This window comes from Excalfactoria chinensis, chromosome 1 (assembly GCF_039878825.1).
Source record: "Excalfactoria chinensis isolate bCotChi1 chromosome 1, bCotChi1.hap2, whole genome shotgun sequence".
NCBI lineage: Eukaryota > Metazoa > Chordata > Aves > Galliformes > Phasianidae > Excalfactoria > Excalfactoria chinensis.
In genome coordinates this window covers 175,975,683-175,995,525 of record NC_092825.1, presented here as the reverse complement: position 1 = coordinate 175,995,525, position 19,843 = coordinate 175,975,683, and the positions used below count along the sequence as shown (strand labels likewise).

The following is a 19,843-nucleotide window of genomic DNA, read 5'->3' as shown; positions in this document are numbered from 1 at the left end:
ATGATATATTAAATACTCAGATCCAGAAATTATATCAGTGAAACTGTTCATCTTGAGCACTACCTCTGTTTCTGCACTTAATTTCTCATTACTAAATTTTGTCCTCTTTTTTTCTCCACCTTTCTTCTTCACTTTCACATTCATAGAGTTCACTCACTCCTTTCTACAGCCCAACTAATAAAATAATCTGTGATAAAATCACTACAAATGAAATTATGTAGTACTCATGTCTTTGAGCTGACATCCCAGCAAGACAGACAGAGTGAGAAGAGCACTGCCAAATCTGTGCCACTTTGTTCCAGATTGCCTGTAGAAAGACTATAGCAATGTGGCACTGTTTTATGGACTCTGGCTACTTTTGTCATGTTTTCTTTATGGATGTGATTGGTCCACTGCAACACGCTTGTATGCTGTTTTCTGGGAATGAGTATTTATTCATTTATCTGTATAAATACATAGATACCAACACACTTTGCCCTCAAAACTTCTATCTCACTTTTTATTTCAGTTATGTGTTAAACTTATTCTCTACATATCTCAATTGAGACATGTTAGTTACAAATGCCAAATTAACTCCCTGGTATGTGCAGACAAAGATAATGTAGGGTTCTATAGGGACCATGCTCATACAACCAACATACCTTTGGGACCTGCACCTGTATTTTAGCTGGCAGCATAATTAGATCCCATATGGTTAATGAAATGTAAACGTGTCAGTATTTTGTAGGCTGAGATTTGTCACACGGAGGTGTTGGATGTAACACCCACTCTACCAACTGTTCAAGAGTGGGAAAAAACTAAATCAGTGAAAAGCTTGTATGAGAAAAAGAAATAGGAACCAGCTTTTAGGCTTTTGATTTTCTGGGCTTTTGGTGTCCACAGTCTGTCTGCCTTCCTAGGGTAGGTGGTATGTCAACCAATGTATTTTTCTCAATAACGTTTGAGAGTTAACATGTACTCTGTATCCTCTCCATGGGCATGAACACATGGATGTTTCTAGAACACGTACACAAAATGCATGTCCATGGGTTGCTCTGGTCTACATTATTAGTAGTATCTGAGTGTTCCTCACTTTGTAGACTACTGAACCTCAAAACACCTCCATCACACATTTGAAATGTGGGTGGTTAGAGCAAATGCTTCAAGGACATCTATGTCTGCCAATTCTCATCCTACAAAATACCAAACTATTATAAAGTCATTGAACAGGCCCACTTGCAGATGGCTGCAAGCATGTCCGCAACAAGTCACAGAAGGGGCTGTAGGCACACCCATTGTAGCTCAGATCTTGTCAGTTGTTCTCCAAAACTAGCAGATGTCATCATCTCCTCAGTGTCATGCCCCATACTTCACCTACCAGTGGATGGATCAACCTGAGCATGACAAATGGTGCAGCCCCATTCAACCCTGGAGTATTCAAACCAGTGTCTCTATCATGTGACATTGACAAAGTGTCTGCAGTTTCATCACATCCATATGTATACTCCAGGAGAACACAGATCTCACTTCCACATAAATCAGCTCAAACTCTGCTCCAGTAGCCACTGTATTGTCCTGCATTCAAAACCTAATACACACAGGTCAAATTTTATAGTGTTATACATCTTGGTGTTTTATTTTGATTCCCACTCCTGAATGGAATATTTGAATGGACCTGAAATAAATGACATAACTATGCTTCCAACCCTCTGAATCATGGAATAACCAATGAACAAAAGCAAATTCACAGCACAAAGCTGAGGAGTCAGTAGTCCGTCTTGTAACTGCTTGGCTTAGTGACACGCACACCACCTTATGTGAACAAAGAATTTTCAGTATTGGACTGACATGGTCATACATAGCCATGCATGACTGAGGTTTCTCAGCACATCACCTCCTGGGCCAGCACTGTTTACATATCACTCTTCCTGCAGAGGAGTTGTGCCTGAAGGCACCTTCTAGCCCTGCCTGAGCAGCCTGTGAACAGCTTACACAGCTGAAGTTGTCTGCATAAACCGTTCGTTGAATATACATGAATAATGCATAGAGTTGTAATAAAGTCAGCCTGGGAGCAGGGAAAGAAAAGGACAATGTCAGCCTGAGTGATTCAGACAGTTCTAGTTAACAGGCGAGAGGCCAAAGAGAGAGGGAGGGTAAGGAAGGTCACAAAACTGAAGAAACATCCAAGTGGGAAACAGAAGAGGAAAAGATAAATTGTTAAGACCATAGGTCTTGTAACCTTCAGTTTTTCAATAAAATTGCTTATCAGTAGGTTGCTATAACTATGAAGATTGCAATCTTTTGTTGAATCTTACATAGCTTAGAAAAAGACCTGCTTTTGTCATCAAATAAATCAGGCTTTTATACAAAATCCATTACGTTGAGATCATTGAATTAATGCTTTACCAGATACTTTCGTTTAAACTACTTAGGCATGCTAACATTTATGCTTTTGCATAACTACCTCTGGATTTGAGTATTTTAGATGCAAACACTAGTAGTCAAAATTAGTCCCTCCACAGAACTTGAGTGAACAAAGCCTTTAGCCTCATATCCAGTGAGACATGAAGCATCTGCATTCCTCTTTGATTTCAGTAAGTATGGAGGTGCTAAGAAAGGTGTTTCTAATCAGTGCTGTACAGTGGTCTTTCAAGGGAAAGATGTGAGAGGGAGGGAGAAACTGAAAACGAGAGAGAGAGAAGGTGAAAGCAAAAGAGGAAGAGAGAGAATCTGATCCAGGCATTTATTTAGACCCCTAAGCTTGAGCTATTTGCTATGCTTTCCCTGTATGGAAAGAAGTAGGTCAGACAAACTGCCTGCCTTTTGCATATCTATGGTAGTGAGCTTAGTTTCTTCACATCCCAGAGCAGTGTTGAAAATAAAATAAAATAAATAAAATATTTTTTATAAAGCTGGCACGAGAAATATGAGAGGTTGGTATTGGAAAGATGGTATACATTCTCATTTTGGGCACCCATTGTAAACTACTGGAGAGTTTCTGTTGATGTGAGGTTTTGGATCACATATATCTCTGTGGTAAAGAGAAATAAAAAGGGAGAACTGCTTACCTGACAAATACACCCTTGACATCTATTCTGTTCATAAAAGCAAGTGAGAAGCCTCTGCCTATTTTTACTGTTGTTTTTTTTTTTTTCCCTCTGGTCCTTTTTGGAGACCTCCCACAAAATTCTCACCAAGTACAAAGACTGAATGGAAGTGAGAATGGAACAGACCTTAACTGCTCCTCTTCTGTCAGCATAAGACCCCTTTTCAAGCTTTTTTCTTTTCCTTCATTTCTGTGCCTAAATATAATTTCAGTCACTACATGATGTCAGGATGCATCTATTCTGCTTGTTCAGTGCAGCTCCTAGATCACAACCATCTATAACTTTTTATGAGACAGAAAGCACCCTGAAGAATATGTCAGCATGCTCCTTGATTACTCGCCTCTCTTGCTTACAGAAGTCATCTCTGAGGCAACCTGGTAGAGAAAAGATGGATGGGACATGGTTTTGGGCTGTTCAAGTACAACAGATGTTTTGGCTAGAGTTCTGTGTCAATGTAATTTATAACTAAGTTGGGTATAAAGACTGTTGAAATCTATGAAGGTGATGCAGAAGAAGAATTTCAGCTTATATTTTCCATTAAAGCCTTCATCTGAAAATGAAAAAAAAAAAAAAAAAAAAAAGTGTCCTGTGTTCAACTAAATGAAAAAGCTACTAATCCAACAACTATGATACTCCATAAATGTAGAACTGCTGAAGAATGTATCTGTTTAGAATCCCATTTTTGAATGAGCACTTGGATTTTCAAAAGTGAATTTTAGAAGACACCTGGACTAAATCTGAATTCTCAAAATGAATTCACTTTAAAAAAATGTACACAACTTTGATGGCCTTTATTTTAACCGAGGTTCAATCAGCTTTTTTTCCACATCCGTGCATGGTATCCTATTCATACAATTATTGACATGAAACTGTGCACTGTATCCTATTCATACAATTATTGACATGGAAATGTTTGACAGTCGTATTTTGACTGAGGAGGGATAAGAAAGAAAAATGTTAAACAACACGAGCACAGAGAAAAGTAAGCAAAAAAGGGCAAACAAACAAAAATAACACTAAGGAAGGTAAACTAGTAATCCAGCTGGGCAGAAGCTGGGCTATGGTAAAATGCAGGAAGATAACTGTAAAAGGAAAATATACGTTGTATATAAATGTTCATAGGCCAAAACTGCACTGGTTTGCTGATAAGGTGTGCATAAACAGCTTCTGTGTGAATCTAAATTCGCTTTTGCAAGTTGTAGAAGCATAAGTAACAATTCCACTAATAAAAAAGAGAAAAATGGTTTTAGATACTCTTTAAAAAGGATCTTGACAAAGCTGGAAAGATATTTAAAACTATCTTTAAGAACCACTGTTCTTACAGAATCAAGAGGCTATTGGTTGGAGCAGCACAACTGTTTCTTTTGGACAGGAAGGATAATTCACACTCCAAACAGATCACCTAAGAGTGAAATGAATCACAGAATCACAAAATTGTAGGGGTTGGAAGGGACCTCTAGAGATCATCGAGTCCAACCCCCCTGCCAAAGAAGGTTCCCAAATGAGCACTGTTGTCAGATGAAGTCCTTAAGTAAATACTGTGTATGTCTTCATAAACAGTATGTTTTAGCTTAATCAATAACTACTAATGACTAGTTGTCATTTATTGACATTTTATATAGCAAAAATAATAGTCTCTGCTGTGCCAGACCAGCTGTAGTTATATGTACATATACATAAAGTTGCTTAAAGCTGCATGCACTCCAGAATATCAAAATTGGACAACTGATTCACCTGTTGTAACTATCTTGTTCATAAATATTTTAGCATGGACATGAAGTAATTTCATATATTCTAATCAAAATTCTTTTTCTAAAGTTTTACACTTTCCTTCTGACAATACCTCTAACTGTATTACTAAGGAAATTTTCCTCTTTGTGCCTCTAATATCACCCAGGCATTTAGTAGAAATCTACCTCAGGGAAAAAGATTTTTTTAAAAAATCAAATCTTAGGTGTTGGCAGATGAGAAACGTTTGACTAGATTAGAACAGACTGAAGAACGGATATTTTTCCATGTATTTCTACTCGTCTCAGCAGTTAAATTTTGACAGTAGGATTCACTAACTGAGCAAGTTCAGCAGGCACTCATATTATTACATTTGTAACTTGTCTAGTATACATACTATGACTTCTAGCAATAACCATCCGTAATACATAATTTGCCTACCTTTTAACAATATGTTTGATATTACATGGAGCTTCTGCAAATGTTGCCTGGATCAGGCCAGATACAAATGCTGCCAGACAAAAAGAAATAACTATTCATAAATAAATAAAAGCCATCCATTAGAGGGAATCTTTACTGTATTTTTACACAGTCAGCACATTTAGAATGATGTAACTTCTTTGTTAACAGTGTTCCCAATCACTATTTTAATGTACATACGCACAACATGTGTACTTATGTATATTCAGCCAGCATGGGTTCATGAAAGGCAGCTCATGCTTGACCAATCTCATTTCCTTCTATGACTGGGTGACCAGACTGGTAGATGAGGTAAAGGTTGTTGGTGTAGTCTACCTAGACTTCAGCAAAGCCTTTAACATGGTCTCTCACAGTATTCTCCTGGGGAAACTGGCTGCTTGTGGCCTGGACCCTCCTTTGGGAAGGGAACTGGCTAGAAGGTCATGCCCAGTGGATGCTGGTTAATGGAGTTAAGTCCAGCTAGCGACCTGTTACAAGTGGTGTCCTCCAGGGGTCAGTACTAGGGCCCATCTTGTTTGATATCTTCACTGATGACCTAGATGGGGGGGCTGAGTGTACCCTCAGTAAATTTGCAGATGACACCAAGTTGGGAGGTGGTGTCGTTCTGCCTGAGGGTAGGGAGGCCCTTCAGAGGGATCTGGATAGGCTTGATTGCTGGGATGAGGTGAATGGGATAAGGTTCAACAAGGCCAAGTGTGGGGTTTTGCATTTTGGCCACTATAACCCCTTGCAGCGCTACAGAGTTGGGGCTGAGTGACTGGATGACTGTGAAGAGAAAAGGGACCTGGGGGTGTTGGTTGATGCTTGGCTGAACACGAGCTGACGGTGTGCCCAGGTGGCCAAGAAGGCCAGCAGCATACTGGCCTGTATTAGAAAGCAGAAGCAGAGAGGTAATCATCCCTCTGTATTAAGCTCTGGTGAGGCCACATCTTGAGTATTGTTTGGGGCTCCTCACTACAAGAAATACATATTTGCATAAAATAAAACTAATTTCAAAATTTAAAATTAAAAAACAACACCAAGTAATTCATTTGCCCATGAGCAGAAATAAAACATTGACAAAGTAAAACATTCTCAAGTCTTTAGAGTTGAGTATTTAAGATTAGGTATTCAGAAATACATTTTCGTTGAATTTGAAAATATTTGCATGGAATAGCAATATTCTGTGTGTGTGCCTAGTTTCTGTGTGTCTTATGTAAATTTAACATGAGAAATAACACTCTTAAAAATTCAGTGAATCTAATTTTCAGATACACTATCCTGTGAAAAGGAAAGTTTCTGAGCACAATATTTTGTATCACAACATTGTATAAACAAAATTTACTCCAAGCAGCAAGTTTAAGGTACACTTATTGCAGTTCCTTCATTCATTTCATCTTATTCCCACAGACTATGACTAATTTTCATTTTGTTCTTTAACAGGTTGCAAAGAGCATAAGCAAAAATAGTCTTGTAAACAAGCACGTTTGAACAAACACAGAAGTAAATGTGTGAAATAACAAGTGCACAAAAAAAAGAGTTCTTTTTCCTGTTATATTTGCTAGAGTATGTCCTAAGAAGATGAAGGTGAATCACCTCTGCATAACCTTTTATGATAAATTTAAATAGAGGAAAGTGTTATTGAAAAGAAGGTACTTTGAGGATGAGTTTGAGCCAATGCTTGCCTATAGAGCTCTGTAAAGAGAATGTTAACAGACTGGTTTATTTCTTCAGGCTGTGTTCAGAAGTAAATCACGCCTTTTACAGAATGAATTGAAATTTATCTCTTGCCACCCTCAATAAATTTGTAATTTTGTGAGTTTGTTTTTTGCCAGCATATATGACCTCTTCATTCAGAGAGGCAAAACAAATGGATTCCAATAGCAATGAAAAGTGTCTTTCATATTATCAGTTCATTAGGCTCCTGGAAAATTTTATGCAGAGACTTACAGGGACTGACTTTGTTGCTGGCTAGGAAGGCCTGATCCCAGTGTCACTGTAGTCATTGTGAGAGTATTGGCTTCAAACAGAACTTTAACAAAGCCTCTCACCTCAGTGATGGTGAAGAAAATTATATACATTTTTCTCAGATTTTTTGGTGTTAGGGAAAGACCAGAGAATGCTTTCATATGTGAAATGAGGTAAAGAGTCCTTCATCTCTTGTGTCAGGCAGCCAGATTCTCCCCAGTTCCCTCAGTCCTTTCCACTATGCCTTGGTTTGAAATGGTAAAGCAAGAAAAGGCTGAGGCAAAATTCTTGGATGCTTGAGCTTCACATGTCATTTGCATATGAGAAATGGACAACCAAAATCCAGACTCTCCTGCCCAAGTATTAAGTTCCTCAGATGTAGACAGCAGATAAAGCTAAGAAGGATCCATCACATACTTTGAAAAACTGGGGGATAAAGCTGCAGGGCTTATCTCTGCTGAGCTGCTTTGCCTCAGATAGTCACATAAGAGAGGATGAGAGAATCTTGGCAGCATTATCAACTTGATGTCTACCAGCAAAGTTAGTTCAAGCAGTGCAAGTTGTTTTAAGAAAAGTTGTTCTAGACCCTCTTTCTCTTACAGTGGTATGAAAAAAACAGCGAACAATGAAGGCAGACGAGAGAATTAGATCAACATGGAAAAAACAAATAAAATGGTCTCTGTCACACCCTATGTGCTATAGCAATCTCTAAAGTAAAAGAAACTTGCATTCAGGGTTAAGGGATAGGTTGCAGCATAAAATGTTTCCAAGAGTTTCCCTCCTGGCCTGCTCACTCCTGCTTCACTGACCCACAGTGTTAATACATCAATCCACAACTTTAGTTGGATTCTATAAATGATGTGGCTTTTCAAAAAAAAAAAAAAAAAAAAAAAAAAAAAAAAAAAAAAAAAAAAAAAAAAAAAAAAAAAAAGGTAAAAAAAAAAGTGTCCTGATGATGAGTGAAGGAGATTTACTTCAAAGCCAGACTGGCTCAGAGTAGAGCTCCATAAATCATTAAAAGCAAGGAAGAGTTGGAAACTGGTTGATAGAACTAACGTTTCTGACTCATATCATTCCTGATAGAGCTAAGCATCAGGAGCTACAATCTGGAACTGTCTAAGACTTGTGAAGATTTCTGACTGGCTTATGTAAAATACACTGTTATATTTACACATGCAAGTGGAGATGACTGTTGTTTTATGACAAATATCTGTCATTTGTTACTCATATTTCTTATTAATTAGACTGGAGAAACTTCCTCCTTAAATTTATTAGTAATCCACTGAAAAGACTGTTTGCTGCCTTCCCATTAATAGGAAAAAACATAACTCTGAGTGGCTACTTGCACAACTGGAGGCACTATCTGATTAAACCATAAAGGTAAATTTCAGAGGAGCAAAGCCTGATACCACCTCTCAAAATATTTGCATATTTTAAGTGTGAAAACCTTGAATTAATATTTAACGTTTTCTGCTCAACCTCCCAACATTTTAATCCAACTCATTTAGTGTGATTGGAAAGTACAGAGCAAAACATGGAAATAGATAGATTTTTGTGATAAAATTATTCCCAGCCATTTCTTACACTAGATCAAAAAGAGACCTATACTTTTATCTGCCGACGGAACTACCAAAGCAATGTAACAACAAAAAATTTTCAACTTTTTCTTTTTTCCCCATCTAGCTTTGAATGTTAGGACCATCCTCATCCTTGGAAACCATAGAATCATAGAACAATTTCAGTCAATAAAGACCCTCAAGGCCATCCTGTCCAAATCCCTTGCAATGAACAGGAATACCTACAGATCCATCAGGTGCTCAGAGCCCCATCCATCCCAACCTTGCATATCTCAGGGATGGGGCATCCGTCTCAGAAACCAGAAATCTTATGTTGGAGTAATCTGGCTACAGCACAAAGATTACCTAAAGATATTGTGTGTAGACTACCAGTATTGCTGGAGGTACTGAATTAAATTCCAGTGTAAATGGGAGGGCAAGATCTAGGAAAAAAAAAAATTAACAGGATGCATTTTTTTTCTACTTTGAATTAGTGAAGGTGAACGTAGGGCACTAAGTATAGAGGCGCATTCACAATGTTTGTAAGTAAACAGTTACTCTACTGAAAGGAAATAAATTCAAAACTTAAGGGAATCCGTATTATTAATATAAATTTTTCTTGTCTTTTTTTTCCTTAATTCAGCATAGGATTTCTTTTTTTTATTGTGACTTTTTTTTTTTTTTTTAATAATCTTTCTGTCCCTGAAAGGGACAACATCTGCCATAACATTTAAAAAGTGCCCAAAACATCAACTTTCAGAGAAGTACCTTCATTAGCTTGTATTTGTCTATCCCATTATATAATACCATCTGTTCTATTGTTACAAAACATCTGTATGATGCTATTTGACTGCAGATCATACTCACCATCATGACCAGACCATGCAAATAGAGTATAAGATTTCTGTTACCCAAAGTTAACTCTCATTCACCAAAATCCAGAGTTATACTGGTGTAAATATGGCATGAATTGTATGAAGCCTCAGGTATTAACTGTACCATCTATCTTGTCCACTTAAAATGGGCACATCTTGCTGAAGCAAAGTCATTCATCAGCTCTTCTTCACACTCAACTCATCTTGCCCACAGCAGCCACCTCCAGCTTTAGTCCTTATGTATCTATTCCCTTCTTTCCAATGCACAGAGCAAAGTTACTCTGCCATGAGATTAACATGCCATATGTTACCATCTGCTCCAAGAAGAGTATCCACGGGAAGTGGCAAAAGTGAGTATTTTCACTGTATGCACTCAGACCTCAACAAAAGCTTGACAATTCCCCACTGAATATGTAAGCATCCCTCCTCAATAAGCAGAAGTGTAAAAATCATTCAAATCAAAAACTATGCAAGTTTTCATTAGTAGTCAGGATATACAATCACAAGCTAATGCAGTGCATCACTGGCATCATTTTTTACTGTGATATTATGCATACGCATTTGTAGAGGAAAGGCTGTACACCAAACCATGCCAAAGGCATCAGCAGACACAGAGTACTTTCGCTACATGATATGACATTGAGTGATTTATACATTATTATTTAAACTGCTAATATACTCATGCATCCCCAGAGAATAGAGACTGAAGTTATTTACCAATCTTCATTATCATGATGGAATCATGATTACAACAATCTTCATCTAAGTTCTAAATTGCATTTTTTTTAACACAGCAGAATGAGCTCCCTACGTATCTGTAGGAGTATAATAATTTCTACATACTTGCATTCAATCAGCATTTTACCAAAAAGGGCTTTGAATAGTATAAATTCTGCCAGAGAAGCATACTCTGTGTGTGGGAAGGACAATCTGCTTTCTATTGGTTGTAATAAAGCCAACAGCATCTGCTGCTGTTCAGCAATGCTGTCACCAGTACTCAATCTCTTAATAACGTGTTTTGTTTTTTTTTTTCCCCCAGAGCATATTCTGAACTTGTCTGAACAGAGGTGAGACCCTAAAATTCATCACAGAAGCTAATTCCAGGAAACATATTACACTGTGGTGCCATTAAACGGGGACTAGTGAAACCTTCTCTTTAGACAGTATGAAATTCTAGTCACACACAGCAGGATAAAACCACTCAACCACAAGGAATAAGGAATTAATGCAATCTTTTCCATAGCATTTCCTTTTAATCATACTCTTCTGAGGGCTAGGCAAAATAAATAAATAAATAAATAAATAAATAAAGCTCTAGCTGAAATTAATAAAGGGAGAAAAGCAATACAGCACATAGTTCTGATTTTCTGGACACCTGATGGTGTGTGAAGAAGGTGAAAGGAGAATTATTTTGCTCACTTCTAAAACCAGTGGCTAGACACAGAGTAAGGACTGACCACAATACTCTATGGAGTACTATAAAATGGACAGAAACTGTTGTGATCACAATAAGCTGGGACAAATTTCATTCATATACTAGCCAGAACCACAGGTCTTCTAATAGTAATGCCTTTGCAGCTCAAGAAGTAATCATTGGTTTAGCTACCGTTTCAAATGATGATTTAGCTCTCTTCAACACTAGAAAGACCAAGCAAGCACTTCCTCATTACCCGCTAATATCAATATAGTAAAAATTATTATTCCACATAAATATATTGAATGATTGAAGTAAAATAAATTAATTAATTAAATTAAGATTCAAAAACAAACAAACAAAAAGGATACTCAAGAGCAAGCACTTCTATTAACAATTTCCCCTGTAGCTCACACAATCCTGTATTTCAAAGAGTTTTCAGTGGTTATCAACACAATGCTATCTCAGCTTGGTACAGAATGTGAAACCAAAGTTACGTGAAGTAAAAGTCTATGCACTTGACAATTGACTGACAAAAAAATTAAAAAATTAAAAAAAAAAAACAAACATCAAATTGTCATCATCTAGCTCTCTGACCACAACAAAGCAGTTCATAGGCATCCTTATACAGAAAGAAATAGCCTCTTACCTTCAGTATGTACAGCAGAAACATAGGTCCAGTTATAGCGTTTGACAATGTCCACCATAGCCCGTGCTTGCTGTGCATCAGATGGTACAACTCTCATAAAATACTTGAACAGAGTTTTGTCACTTAGGTCCATGCTTGTGGCAGAATAAGCAATCTGAGGTATATTGAAAAGCTGCAACAAGTTCTGGACCTGGATAGCAACTGAGCTAGAGCCAGGGCCAATGACACCAACAATGGGTTTCTTGGAGTGGAAAGATGATGAAGATCCATCTACACATCGCACCATCCCTTCCTCTTCTTCTGATGAAATAAGTGAGTCCCTTATAAACTCAATGCTTTGCTCCAAAGCCACAGCAGAATGCCAGCAAGAGTCCCTTATTTCACATCCTAGTGTTATATTTGGTAACAGTGTTGGGTCCAAATTAATTCTGTCTAGGGTATGTAGCATTGCCTCCACTCTCTGAATGCCATACTGCTCTCTTACCTCTCCACATTTCCTCTCATGAACTTTGTCAACTGTTGGTTGGTGGTGGACAGAGAACAGAGCTCCAATGATAATATCACCAGGCATGTGTGCAACCACCCTTCTTTCATTGGCCTGTGCAGAAACCAAAAGCCCGAAGTTCCCACAGACATCTTCCTTCAATAACAGGATTGCAAGGAACAGCAAAAGGACCATTTTAAGAAATGGTTTAGGCTGGTAGAGACATGATTGAACAAAATGGAGAGCTGGTCGAAAGCAGTTATCAATTCTTTTGGATAAACAGAGTAGAATGCTGGTTAATTAGGAGTTTGCACGTATTCTCTAAGGTGTCACCATCATCTCCATGTGGACAGTGGTGCAGAGCTGTACATGTGATCATAATCGTCATAACCTTCAAAAACAAATAAATAAAAGAAACAGATTTAAAATGAGAAATAAAGTCAGCTTTGTAATCTTTACTGAAGTTGCTCTGCTGTCAGTGACTGTAATATCTTATCTCGACTACACACTTGTTTCTACCATTATTCAAGTTGGAAAGCTTAGTTCTAGTTCAGTGTTTTGCAGTCTTAGGCTTGTAATTTTGCTGGTATAAATCAGTGTCTTTCTCTTGGATGCTTTTAAAAACTCTTTGGGGAATTGTTTTCAAAAATGCCAAATATAGACAAGTATTAATTTCCAAAGAAAGATGTTGCCACTTCTAATACATCCTTGAAAACAACCCACTTTACTTACAGATGTTTCCCATATCACAAACGTGTGACACACTAATGTACCTCATTCAATACTGTGTTATCATGTACAGAACTAGCAATTTTTTTTTATAAATAAAGCCATTCCTGAAATATGATAAGAAATGAAGAATCTGACTTTTCCAGGCTGAAAATGCTTCTTCTTTGTAACCCACAACATGAAACAAATGATCTTTAAGTAAGCTAAGATTAAGAAAATTAATCTATTTAATAACATTTGTTTTTGTTTTGAGCATGAACATTTCAGCAGAAGAATAACAGATTCATTTCTATTCTAAAGCAGAAGAGTGAAATCTTTTCACCATTTAATATACTTGTATAAGAAATCACTAAGAAGAAATTCAACAAATTCAACAAAAGGGAGCTGTAAAGACTTCACTAGAAAGAAGCAAACATAGATTCCATGTAGGTGCACTGATGCCTGAAATATCTGATCTGCTACACTTTCAAACAGTCTGAAATGTGATTATTGTGTGATGATCATGTGCAATGATCTCCACTCAGTTTTACCAGTGGCAAAGTATCAAAAAAAAAAAAAAAAAAAAAAAAGAATAAGGATCAGAAAAGATTAATGTCTTAGGCTGTGGTCAATGAACTTGAGAAAGTAGTTGAAAATGTTTTGTACCTAGCAGTACATTTGCAATAGTCTGCTCCTGGTTTTAAACATAGGGCTTAAACTGTAGTTTTGTCCAGCCCTTTGCTTGCTAATGGATCCACTGATAACAAAGAAAGCTAAGTGCACTCTTACATCAAGGAAGATTCTAAGCTAATTAGTGAACCACATGCCCAGTCTCATTATTAGCAAAACAAAAGTGAAACTGTAGGACAGAGACTGATCTCAGTTTCACTTACATAAATCTTTTTATAAAATAAAAACGTTTACATAATAAATGTACATGATAAAAAAAGAATATAGGCATTTCCATACATTTCAGACCCATCAATAATTTCTAATCCATTGATATGACTCTGACAGCACTCAGATGTCACAAAGCGAAAGAAACCTTTTGCAATGGGGAGCCTACCTCTGCTTCTTCCAGGGTCAAAATTCAGCAGGAATTTACCACTCATCGCCAGAGCATTCAGTACCCAGTGTCACAGTGAACACCGTACTGATTCCAGACAAATCTAAAAGCATTTTTCTGCTTTAAGTTAGCCTTGTTTAATTATTATTTTACCTAGACATCTGTAAATCATAAAGTATTTATACAGAGGCAATCCTACAATAGTGTCAGTGAGTATTCCCAATGAAATCTGAATATTTAAAAAGATAAAACATTGAATAGAAATGGTCTTGTAATATGAATTGTGATATTAATAGGTTCATGTAAAATTAATTTCTAGTAATAGAAAGTGATGATAATGAAATAAGGTTTAGACAACTGTAGAACACTTCAACTTTTTTTTTTTTTTTTTTTTTTTTTTTTTTTTTTGATGAAGAGTTGGTTTATCAATACTGCAATCCCTTGCCACTAAGGAAGAACAGCAGTTCAGGTTAATTAGTCTCTAATTACAGAATATCACTACTGTTTATGCTTTCCAGTTGTTTGTTCTGTGACAATGAAGATGATACTGTCTAATTGGTAAACAGCCTGAAGGATGAATGACAGGGCATATCTTAGTACAATATCACAACGATTAAATTCCTATACCTCAATGTAACATTTTATCACTAAAAAAAAAAAACAACTTTTAATTATTTTTTAATGTGTTAATGTTTAAACAAAAATAGTAATCTGCTATTCAAAAGCATGGATGCTTTTTCTGAGTCCTACATACTAAGTCTACGTACACAGAGCCTGTCTATATCTAGACCAAATGCCAGCCCTGCCTCAGACTGTTAGAGCATATACAATTAGATGTCTTTTTATAACCTAGTTGCTTATGCAGCTGCATATGCACAAATAGAGTCTAGGGTTGGAATGAGCTCATAATACAAAAAGTATCTAGTCTTAACTCACTATTTTAATTCTACAGTATATATTGCCCAGGCTTCTGATCAGGTTTATTGACACTGTCCACAGCCTTAAGTCAGATTAAACTATTCCCATACAGGATATATAAGAAAGAGAAGGCAGCAGGGACATCTTCATCTTCTTCATTCTGAAGAACAGTTGTTTGTTCTTCTCTGACTACAGTCATATTTATCTACATAACTTGCAGGTTAAAGAATGAAGGAAAGAATGAGATAAAGCTGATGGTCTCCTTTAAACATTTAGTTCAAAAGTAATAGCAGATAATCACAACTAAGGACTCCCAGGGCCCAATAGCAAGTTATCAAACCAATCAAATCCTTCCACACCATGGTATCCAAGGGGAATAAGGGGCCAGATGCCAAGTGAAATTGCTCCAGAATGAATGATCGGTCTTCATATGTTCTGCTGTACTACAGTGGAAGTCAAGTTACTTGGGACTTTCAGTGGTGTTACTAATTGCACCAAAAAACCTCTTTCATTTACATACTATTAGATTTAGGGCTCCAGAGCATCTGAAATGAATGCCTTCTGTGGGCTTTCACAATGCAGTGAAACAACCTGTAATTTATACTGAAATGGTCAAGTGAATCTGCTAAATACTAAGGATTTGCATTTGCACAATAGAGATCTGTTTCAGTAGGCTTGCTCTTGCTCTCACAGTCCTAAAAATCACAGGCTAAGGTGGAAAGAAACCTCTGGAGGCTGTCTGACCCATCTACCCTAACCAAAGCAAGTTCAGCTGAAGCAGGTTCTTAGGGTTACATTCAGTCAGGTTTTGACTACCTCCAGGAATAGAGGCTCCACAGTCTTTCTGTACAACTAGTGTTTGACCACACTAACAGTGAGAAGGTTGTTTTCTTATGTTTAAATGGAATTTCTTACATTTCAGTTCATGTCCACTGCCTATCATCCTTCCATTCAAAGATGCCTTGAGGGTAGTTAGGCAGCAGATGACACTCTAGGCTAAAAGATGGCTGAGCAGAGAGCTGATAGACTAAGCACGCTAATTACATTTCCTGGAGAACTCCTCCATTCCTCCCTGAAAAGATGGCCAAGGGAACTGTTCAAATATACTGTTTTACTGCTATCATATCCCCAAAGAATCTCATACAAGTTTTTTTGGTTTTTATTCTTTCCTCATACAGGAAACTCATTATTATGAGCAATATGATTACCAAAATAAAACTAAGCAAAATTTTACAAGCTTAAATATAATTCTTGTATTAAATATTAGGGGTAACCCTAAAGGGAGTTTCACATGCTTTCAAACTGAGAACAGAGGTATCAGTAGCATCATAGACAGAAAGCACTTGAACATGTATGTAAAGTAGTAGAAATCATTTCCCAATTAATAATTTATCTGCATTTACTTGTTTTTGTTGATGGATGAGCAAATCAATATGCACAGCACTTAAGGGTCAAATTTACTTTCCACACTTCAATTTCTTTAGCATCAAGAGAGTTGCTACTAATTTACTGCAACATAGACAAAATGAAATCAGGCACTTAATTACTGGTGTATCAAAGTTCTTTGCTTATTCCAGCTATGGATCTAACAATAAATTAATTCTGATGTCCTCTGCAATAACAACAGATGACAGGCACTCAGGTTCCAGTCCTTTGCTGCACTCAGAACAATTGTAGAAGTAATAAGGTGAAAAGATGATTCTGCCTATCTGTTCTTCATTCAGCCTTGCTCTAGTCAAACCTTTATGGGCTACCCAGGTGAAGACACGATGAAGCACTCAACAATGTCCTGTAACCTTTGCTCTCTCTGATAGTAAAAACTTTACACCAGTCTCTGCTAGGAGAAAATCTCAGCTTTAGGGCAGAGTTCCAAGTACTTCATGTTGAGATTTAACTGAGTAGAAAATGAGCATCTGTAATATTCCATGAAACATCACACAACTCTTGAAATGATTTATTTTAACCTGAAATACAAGTTCATCTATAATTACTGTCTGTGCAGACCAAAACAAAGAGCCTTCATATCTAACTGAATTAATTAGATCACAGATCCCACAGCTGTTCACAGAGGGATGATTTTGCACTGTGTACGTGGCTGAGAGTTTACACATGAAGGACACCTGACTTTTCTTCTACCACAGCAGGTGTTAAATGTTGAAATCCATAGAGAGCCTCTCACCCTGCGACTTACATTATTATGACAGCGCCCACTAGCGACTCCAGAATGAAGGAGTCATTTCCACAACCTGAATTCTTCCGGCTGCGTAGCTTCTAAAGGTAAGATACAAAATCAGCAAAGGGAAGATTTTGATTTAATCGATTTTGTATCAGGAAAACAAAAACAAAATAAAAATTAAAACAAAAACAAATGAAGGATAAGTACTTTGTTCTTTTATTTATTTTTAACTGATTAGAGCTCTGCAAGATTACAGCCTCTTAGTTCATCGTTTGTGAGTCTACAAGCAGATGAAAATCATAAAAATAAAATGCCAGATTACTGGATCACAGTGCTCCGGTGTAGTGAGAACTCAGGGTCCAGTGGGGGAAAGCACTTAGAAATATACTCAGTGCTAAATACACGAAGAATGCTGTTATTCATCTGAATTTAACATCACTTTACAGGATTTTCCTAATTAGAGAAATCATAAAAAAAACTGTGCACCAAACTCATTGATTTGTAGGGACAAATTGTATTTATAGACTAGGAACATATAGCTTACAGCCATGTATCTGCCAAGGAAATGCTTTCCAGGTATTCATTTACAGAACATACAGCAACTAATTCTGTGCCTTCAGATGTCGGGTAATAAATGTCAGTGTAGATATAGAAATGAATCAAATCAACACATGCCAAGGAACTAACCCAGGTTTCATCATCAGAGAAAAAGAAGAAACAAAACAACAACAACAAAACAAAACAACTGAATTACTGGCCCCCATTTTTCTTCATACATGCAGTGAAGGTCTTTAAAAGGCAAGAAGATGGAACTGCCTCAGAAAAATCATTACATAAGAAGAGAGACTTCTCAGCTCTTCTCAACAGGGAGCAATATGAGCAAAAAGTGTACACTGAAGTTTCTAAGATGATAATTTGCTCAGCACTTCTTGCTATTGCCATTGCAAACACAAAACATTGGGTTCAGTCTGTTCTGGAAATCTTGTTCCCAATGCTATGGAGAGGCTCACATTGCAGGAGGTCCCACACACATACCTGGAGGTAGTTTATTTGGTCACACAAAATCCTGATGCATTTAAATGCTCTTTAGTCTCAAAACATGATCATGAACACATAGGTATGTTTTGAGATTTCTACTGACATTTAACTTTTCCATTCACTGATAATAATAAATAAATAAATAAATCTATTCTCTGAATTCTAGTGGGCACTGAATCAAGACTTTGACAAAGAAAACAATCTTTTAAAGAGGAGACACTGAAACAATTTCCTGCAGTTCTACTTAGATGTAAACTAAGCAGCACAGATGAATTCTAATCATTTGGTCTAAATAGCCACTGAAAACAACTGATTAGTGGGCTGATCTCATGCGTAACTTTGCAGATAATAAACACAGAATGCTAGAATTCTCAGCAAGTTCCCTAGCAATCCAGCAAGTTTTTCCCCATACTCTCATGATCCCCACACACTTTCAGGTTAATAAAACATTTTTTGTTTTGATGTGCAGGTGCTTAACATTACAGCAAAACTTGCAGTTATTCCTGAAATTCTGCTAGATGTACTACTTATTACTGCCATTACCAAAAACCTATTACACTACATGATGCAGAAACTAACAGCCCTGGTGTGATTTCAACTGTAATGCTGGACATTTGATTGGTTAGCAAAACTGTATGATTTGTAGGAAGTGATCAAACAAAAGCAATACCAATTCCAAAATATCATCTTCTAGTCAGTCACAACAAGAGTAGCTTTGAAGTGACATTCCTGTACTACCACTATATCAAAGAAAAAAAAAATCACAAATAAAATGAAAAAGAAGCTATATAGAGACCCAAGAAATATTTTCTGATCATCTGAAATAATGATTAGCACTGGCATCCCTAATTACATAAGTACTGGCAGGTAGTTAAAATCTTTGAGAATTCACAAAATATTAGTATATGATAGAAGTGTTTAGGGATACAGTGATAATAATGAAGTCATAAATAATAGAAAAAAAGAAAAAAAGAAAGAAAATAAAAAAACTAGCAATTAACTCCTTTATACACTTTCCCATTTGAGGACTGGTTGAAGCAATGTATTTTCAAGACAGCCCTCTGCCACTTTGCTATCGAGATGGTCCTATAGCTACGTCCTCAGGTCTAGAAGAAACAACCATCCATTCGCACATGCCCACCAGAAAGACCTTTTTGTGGAGGAGGAGGGATGGAAGTGGCACCACGGGAGGGACTGAGCGCCGGTGTGCAGGCACGGAGCTGCCGGCGCTGCCCATGGTGCTGAACACCACCTTCCACCGGCTCCCACCTCGCGGGCTGGTTTTAGAGGAGGAAAAATAATCTAAAAATCAACCAGTGGCTAAATGAGTGTGTATATATATATGCATGTATATGTATATATAAATGACACAGTGGTCACAGTTGTCTTAAGGACCTCTTTTCCTTACAGATAAATTAGATACATAGAGCTGGCTCATAGAGGGAACTATTGGACAAGGTTAACTCCCAGAATAGCTACCTGCGCTGCTACAACTATGTGGTTGTGCATGCACACGTATATGTGTGCATGCACACTTGTTCTTAGGTATCTGCCTCCCTAGAGGAATCACAGTCCCTTTCAATCCTTAATGAATCATTTTAACATGCAGAGACATTAGCCCCAGTTATTAAATAAGGAACAGAGGGGAGTTGCCGATTAGAGCCAAAGTGATTTGTCCCAAGGTCACACAGAAAAGTCTATGGCTGAGCTAAGCCTTG

At 37.1% G+C, this 19,843-nt stretch overlaps 1 protein-coding gene across 8 annotated transcripts in view; it reads right to left on the bottom strand.

Moving 5' to 3' along the window:
* The window catches only part of GRM5 (glutamate metabotropic receptor 5), a 225,956-nt gene that overhangs the window by 204,132 nt on the left and 1,981 nt on the right, over positions 1-19,843 (bottom strand). For all 8 annotated transcript variants that reach the window (XM_072326845.1, XM_072326841.1, XM_072326846.1 and 5 more), the window contains one exon: positions 11,736-12,610. In XM_072326845.1, coding sequence (XP_072182946.1) covers positions 11,736-12,414 — 679 coding nt within the window. In that variant the 5' untranslated portion in view covers positions 12,415-12,610. The remainder of the gene's footprint in view (positions 1-11,735; positions 12,611-19,843) is intronic.